This window comes from Drosophila subobscura, chromosome J, assembly GCF_008121235.1.
Source record: "Drosophila subobscura isolate 14011-0131.10 chromosome J, UCBerk_Dsub_1.0, whole genome shotgun sequence".
Lineage (NCBI taxonomy): Eukaryota > Metazoa > Arthropoda > Insecta > Diptera > Drosophilidae > Drosophila > Drosophila subobscura.
The window spans coordinates 7,994,609-8,000,663 of NC_048532.1; the positions used below are offsets into that span (position 1 = coordinate 7,994,609).

At 45.6% G+C, this 6,055-nt stretch overlaps 3 protein-coding genes across 3 annotated transcripts; all 3 read right to left on the reverse strand.

Annotated features, from left to right (window-relative positions):
• Positions 1 to 16: 16 nt before the first annotated feature.
• Positions 17 to 1,347, reverse strand: LOC117895216 (F-box only protein 28). Its single transcript, XM_034802707.1, has 3 exons — positions 1,182 to 1,347; positions 972 to 1,099; positions 17 to 915 (listed from the first exon to the last, which is right to left on the reverse strand). The coding sequence occupies exons 1-3, from the start codon at positions 1,263 to 1,265 to the stop codon at positions 204 to 206; spliced, it is 924 nt and encodes a 307-aa protein (XP_034658598.1). The 5' UTR covers positions 1,266 to 1,347; the 3' UTR covers positions 17 to 203.
• Positions 1,348 to 1,774: 427 nt separating this feature from the next.
• Positions 1,775 to 2,813, reverse strand: LOC117893683. Its single transcript, XM_034800372.1, has 3 exons — positions 2,552 to 2,813; positions 1,961 to 2,298; positions 1,775 to 1,898 (listed from the first exon to the last, which is right to left on the reverse strand). The coding sequence occupies exons 1-3, from the start codon at positions 2,609 to 2,611 to the stop codon at positions 1,799 to 1,801; spliced, it is 498 nt and encodes a 165-aa protein (XP_034656263.1). The 5' UTR covers positions 2,612 to 2,813; the 3' UTR covers positions 1,775 to 1,798.
• Positions 2,814 to 3,036: 223 nt separating this feature from the next.
• On the reverse strand, positions 3,037 to 4,742 carry LOC117893682. The gene is made up of 5 exons (XM_034800371.1): positions 4,262 to 4,742; positions 4,020 to 4,172; positions 3,711 to 3,960; positions 3,467 to 3,654; positions 3,037 to 3,407 (listed from the first exon to the last, which is right to left on the reverse strand). The coding sequence occupies exons 1-5, from the start codon at positions 4,364 to 4,366 to the stop codon at positions 3,339 to 3,341; spliced, it is 765 nt and encodes a 254-aa protein (XP_034656262.1). The 5' UTR covers positions 4,367 to 4,742; the 3' UTR covers positions 3,037 to 3,338.
• Between the last annotated feature and the right edge of the window lie 1,313 nt (positions 4,743 to 6,055).

The following is a 6,055-nucleotide window of genomic DNA, read 5'->3' on the forward strand; positions in this document are numbered from 1 at the left end:
AGAGATAAAAACACACTTCATTAGATGTTCAATGTATTTATATAGTAGTAAATAATACAATATTTAAGTAACAAGTGCAACAATAAATCTTAACGCGATATATCAGAGCTGCACTGCACTGTCTATAGTTATGGGCTACATTACACATTTAAGTTCACTTAAGAGGGGAGGAAGTGCTGGTCTAAGCTGACCTTATATCTTGGCTAGACCTTGGGTTTCTTGAGCGGAGGCAGGCAATCGGAGCTGGTCACTGCCTGCCGTTTGGCAGCGAGACTGGGCGTGTTGGCCACCACATCCTCCAGCTGACGCTTCAGCTCGGACACCTGTGTGGTCAGTTCTGTTATGCAGCCCGTCGCCTCATGCAAGCGCCGATCCTGTGCCTTGCGGGCAGCCTCCAGATTGCGTACCTTGGCCGCGAGCAGCCTTTGCTGCTGGTATTGCCGCTGCAGCAGCAGGTTGAGGCGACTGCGATTGGAAGTGGGCTGGTTGCCGGCAGTGAGAGGGGCCAGCTGCACTATGGCCTGCTGGACAATGGCATGATCCACGGGCTGGCATTCCCGTTTGACGCCACTAAAGCTGATATCCCCCAGTGGGCCGCAGACCAGGAGTCGCGTCCCCGTGGATTCGGCCAGCTGCTTCCTGTGTTCTTGCTTGAAATCTGTGGCAATCTTCTCATCAAAGTGCTCAATGGCCATGGACGAGATATCGCGTAGCTCCTGCAGCACTTCGTGCGGCCGCAATGGCTTTGATGTGGTCAGCAGCAGCCTCAAAATCTCACCAATCTCGTCCAGGACACGACCTGGTATAAAGCAGCACATATTGAGGTCAATAAACTTCGAATAGGTCATCGTCAGCATGGATATTCGCGTCTCAATGGACGTGAGTATGTCGGAGTGTCGCGACAAGGGGTGGTTCCTGCAAAAGTACAATGCATTCAGAAAAATCTAGATGCTGCTCCTTCCCTGACTCACCTTCGCTCCGATTCGCGACGCGGCAGCATGGACTTGATGCGCTTGAATATTTTTGCATGCTCTAAGATAATCTTTGTGAATCCCAGGTTCAACACTTGCTGGCCCGTATAATTGAAGTGAGTGCAAACCTGGCAGAAGAATGTTTTGGAACCATCCAGAGTAGAGTTAGTCACGGGTCGGATTCAATGCACTTCTCTTGTAATTGCTTACCTCCCGTTTTTTCGCCACTTCGTCATAAGGTAGATACTCGAATATGTCCATCAAAACTGTCTGTGGTAGGTCAAGTAGGTTCATCTTTTCAAATCTGTTTTAATTTCCAAAATATTGTTCTAAAATCTAAATCTCGTTGTTTGGCCCCAAAACAGTGTGACCGCGGATTTTTCAATCAAATATGCGGACTGACGGACGGACAGAAATATACCGAAACATACCTACCATTATCAAAATATACCGTAAATAATACCGTACCGTAAAACATTTTCCAAGACTATCGATATCGATACTTGCGTGCGATATGTATCAAACGAGACTATATTATTATTTAGTTGTTTACTCAATAAATATTTAATATTTATTCAGTAGGTAAAATTGCAGTGAGGGTATAATCCGTTTTCTTTCGGCCATTTCTCCAGGTCGATTTGGATTTGCTTTCATTTGACAGCAGATGGTCGCACCATCGAAGTGCCATCGCTAACATGAACTAGCTCAACAGGTCTGCACAGAAGCAACGGTAAAAATCAACTCAAGCAACACGAGGTTTAGTTTTATTCAGTTTTATTTACAAAGTGAAAAATGTGCAACAAAGTGAGATGAGAGTGAAATGTATGTTAGGCTTCGATCAGAAAGTGTCCAGCATCATGGTGCGGATGTTCGAGATCGGGCTTCTTTTTCGGAAAGTAAGGATTATGCTCCGGATCGGCATTCAAGCTGAAAGCGGGATCAAAGGTAGGTGAAAAAACATCTAACTTAATAAATGTAGCAAAACATACTGATATAGACTGAGGGCCTCCTCACACTTGACATTGTACCACCAATCGCAGGCAAACTCCTTCTGGTTAAAAATGGTGCCATTTGTGCACAGAAACTTGGCACCCTGGTGTCCTTCGCGTCCATCGTGGCACACGTGGTAGGCCTGGCAGCCAGTCTCCACATTTGCGTACATTCCCGGTACGGCGGGTACATTGTGGCAACTAAATTGAGTGTGCGGCACCTCGTGATAAATGGGATAATCCACGCCAGCTACTCCTGGTATCTTGTTCAGGTCTTGTTTCTCCTCGTGCCGCTGATGGTGTTCCGGTTGAGGGGGATTAAACAAATATCCGAATTTCTGTAAACATATCAAATGTGGAGATTGCATAAGAAAGCTCGTGCTCGAACCGGTTTCCCAGCCGTCCAGCCTCCCACCTCCCTCAATTGCATGTTATGTTACAATTTTTGGGTCAAAAGTGAACGGAGTACAGAGCACAGCACCAACATGGCCCAAAAGCTTTGTCAATTGGGTGGCACACGCTGCTCTTAATTGATTCCTCAGCATAATTACACTTGAGAGCGTCCCCCACAGTCACGCGGATGATCCTCACCTGCACTTCAATGGCCACAGCGGCACCCAGTACGAGCAGCATCAGCGAGAGTGAGAGCATCTTGGTAGCAATTGGTTCGCTTTTTAGTTGAATTTGGAGTAACAACCGCCCGACTTGGGTTTGAAAATCAAACTGAAATGCAATTTTCCGCCAGGCAACCGAACCACTTCAGAGTGGGTCTAAGAGCTTTCAAGGGTAGCGCACCGCTTACACGGAGCACTCGTACTGCTAACGGTCTTCTGTTCGTGGCAACTTTCGATTCAATTCGTTTCGTTTGGTTTCGGGGGAGAAGCTGTTTGCCCAAGCTTTTGTTTCCCTGCAAATTGGCAAATTGCTGTGTGCACTGTGCTCCGCTATCATTATGTCCAAAAGCAAACGGCGAAACGTTAGGTAGGAGCCAGCACAGCGCCACTGATGATGATATACTCGTACGAGCAATAAGTTTGACTGATGACTGGGAACAATATGGGGATACAATATGCAGCTCCGTCTAACTTTATTTTGCAAGAAACAAATTGTTTACGCTTAACTAGCGAACAACGATGAATTTTCATTTCCATTTCGTTTTTTGTTTGGGCTTACACTCTATAATACACTAAGCATAATGGACTGGGAGGGCTGGGGGGTGTGCTGGATAGCTTGCAATAATAGGAATGGGAAAGTATTAATCGGTGGATGGAAGGGAGTGTGGTGCATAGTATTTATATGGCCAATGTTTTGAAATGATATGGAGTTAGATAATGGGAATGTTGGGAAATTCTACTAGAGTTGGAAGCATCTTAAAATCCTAATAAATATTTTGCGCCGTCTGATGCAAATCCAATTTGTTCAACAGATCGTCAAACTCGCTGAAGAGCTAAAAATGGGAGAGAGAATTACATAATTTCGCCAGCGATTTCAAGTTCCATAACTCACATGAGTTGTTCCATAACTGTCCACATAGGTCTTGCTTCCTCGAGCGGTCTTTTTGAACGCGGGCAGCACTGGACTGTGACCATGCAGGAGATTTACATTCTGATAAGACTGCGCCTTGGCCGACCCGGCCGCTGGTGATGAGTAGTGGCTCTTGCCCACAGTGGGTGCCAGGTCAAGAAAATTGGGCACTGAAAAGCATCGAATCATAAGCCATGAAGGAAAAATATCCCTAATCTCGACTCACTTTTCTTGGGCTGCAATTTAACTTGATTCAACAGTGGATTATGCAGCTGAAGCTGCCTGTAGACGGGTAAAGCGTGCTTTGGGGGCACCAGCACGTGCTGGCGACCCACTGCCTGGGGGTATAGATAAGTGGTCTCCACGGTGGGCACATTTCGGTACTGATAGCGACCCTCACGGGGCGTATACCTTCCATCGGAGCTGAGGGCAATGTGGAAGACGGTGCGCGTGGGTTTGTTGTAGTATTGATAGACCTTCAAGGGAACAGAATATAACAGATTTATCGATGGATATCCTTTCTGCTAACATTTACCTGCGGACTACGCTGCTCGGGCACAATGCCGTCGGGAAGTGCTATGCCCTCCTTTTGGAGGCGATTCAGGAAGAGGCGATCGGTTTCGAAGGCAGTTTCGGGCACTTTGCCACCCGCATGTGGCAGAACTTGCTCGCGATAGATTTGGCGTTTCTTGAAATGAGGTTTGTGACAGAATTATTTATGATCAGGCAAGAGCAGGGGCTGGTGCATGCCAGAGAGTGGGGTTTCCATTTACACACCTTATGATTGCGTTCCGCAAACTGCTGCGAGTCTTGGGCAATGGTCGCTGGACTCAAGCAGAGACAGAGGAGCGTGATCAAAGAGATCACATATGGTGATGGCATTTTTCCGAAACGATACGGTGGCAGACACAATTTGAAAAGAATTTCAGAACTATCAAAGCACACAGAAAGGTCAAGTTGATCGACAACAGGCCACTCACGCGATGCGCAGACAGAAGACAAAACGTTAAGAGCTCGGTACACAAATCCAGATTGGAAGCATTTTTCGACAATAAATTGCACAACACAACAAAACACAAAACAAAACACAACAAATGAATGACGAGCCGAAAGAACGATCGACAGCGAACCGATCAGGTTGCGGCTGTTAAAGCAACAACTCCAAGGAATGTTTAGATCGGAAAAGCGATCTTCGAGCTCAGATCTCCGATGAGCAGTGAGCGATCTTCTGCGTTGTGCGGTGGCGTTGTGGACGCGTCGACGGTGCCAAACATAATGAATGCAAATGCACAAAACAGCGATCTCCATCAGGCGGGTGCCCATACCCAAACCCATAACGATGCCTGTGGCTGTGCCCTCTGCCAACAGCAGCAGCCGAAGCAGCAGCAATGGTGGTGATGGCTGCTGCTGCCAACATCTAGCACGATCATCATTATCATCATCCATTCCTCTCATTTCTGGGCATCATCCCAAACGATTTTGAACTCTCTGGGCAATCTGTGAATGATTTGCCATTGCTTTTACTTTAGTTTCGAACACACATTTGGTATTTGGATTAGTTTTATTTGCGGCTTTTAACTGGAAGTGGCAGCAAAATCATTTTGCCAAAATTACCTCAATTAATCTTGTTGGTGAACCTGACCTCTGCATCTATGTATTCCCCCGCCAACACCACCTGATCATGTAATCCCAATGGGATGATCAAATCCCCCCTGCCGATGGTTGGGCTACTTGACTTGAAAGTATTTCTGTTGCTACGTTTAGTTGTTGAAACTTTAACCTACACAACAGTTTGCTCAAAAACATCTTTGTTATACACAATTACAATGCTCCCCCTTGGACACTTGGCAATTTTTCATTGTTCCACAGATCGAAGTCAACCTTTTTCTTGTTTTTCAAAAGTGAATGGTTTTTGGATTCGATGGATGGCTGGTTGCCTGTCGAACCTTTTGTTTTTAGCTGCTCTGCTGATTGGTCGCCCTCAAGTCAACACTTTTCTTAAACGTTTCTCATATTATTATTGATTGTTTCCTCAGTTATTATTGTAAATATTTGTGTAATTTTTATTTCTCCCCACTTTTGCACTGCCACTTTGCTCTTGAATTGCTCTCAATTGGTTTTTCGCTGTTTTCTTTTGGGTGTTTCGAAGGGTTTTGTTGGCAGCGGGGCCTTGAAGGTGTTGTGAAAGTGAATGAGGACTAGGTAAAAGGGTAGGCCTTTCAGTGAGGATCACTATCCAATGTATTGGATAACCATTTGGGCCTGAAGCCGGTAACATTCCCACGCTTCTGTTTAAAATAAATTAGATATTCACCTTGCATATAAATTCCATAAAATTTGACAATTCCTATGGGGCGAGCGTGTCAAAAGTAGCCCCATAATAATTGCTTCATGCGAAAGTTGGAGAAAGTGTCCGAGTGCGATAGGGTGAACCGATAAGAACGGTCACGAGGAAGAGCCTATAAGAAACTTGTAATTTTAAGTGCCGAAAGATTGCACAATCGGCGCTGCAAACGGTTTTACATTACAAATTACAAGGGACCGTAATGGAAACCACAGCAACAAAAGACA

What these genes read in the sequence shown, in the direction of transcription:
- LOC117895216 (XM_034802707.1), bottom strand. Translation starts at nt 1,265, where the DNA reads ATGAACCTACTTGACCTACCACAGACAGTTTTGATGGACATATTCGAG. An exon ending in AAGTGGCGAAAAAACGGGAG is followed by an intron (nt 1,100 to 1,181) that starts GTAAGCAATTAC and finishes TTCTTCTGCCAG; the next exon opens with GTTTGCACTCACTTCAATTA. An exon ending in CGTCGCGAATCGGAGCGAAG is followed by an intron (nt 916 to 971) that starts GTGAGTCAGGGA and finishes GTACTTTTGCAG; the next exon opens with GAACCACCCCTTGTCGCGAC.
- LOC117893683 (XM_034800372.1), bottom strand. Translation starts at nt 2,611, where the DNA reads ATGCTCTCACTCTCGCTGATGCTGCTCGTACTGGGTGCCGCTGTGGCC. An exon ending in CTGTGGCCATTGAAGTGCAG is followed by an intron (nt 2,299 to 2,551) that starts GTGAGGATCATC and finishes ATATGTTTACAG; the next exon opens with AAATTCGGATATTTGTTTAA. An exon ending in GAGGCCCTCAGTCTATATCA is followed by an intron (nt 1,899 to 1,960) that starts GTATGTTTTGCT and finishes TCCCGCTTTCAG; the next exon opens with CTTGAATGCCGATCCGGAGC.
- LOC117893682 (XM_034800371.1), bottom strand. Translation starts at nt 4,366, where the DNA reads ATGCCATCACCATATGTGATCTCTTTGATCACGCTCCTCTGTCTCTGC. An exon ending in TTGCGGAACGCAATCATAAG is followed by an intron (nt 4,173 to 4,261) that starts GTGTGTAAATGG and finishes CCTCATTTCAAG; the next exon opens with AAACGCCAAATCTATCGCGA. An exon ending in ACAGTTATGGAACAACTCAT is followed by an intron (nt 3,408 to 3,466) that starts GTGAGTTATGGA and finishes TCCCATTTTTAG; the next exon opens with CTCTTCAGCGAGTTTGACGA.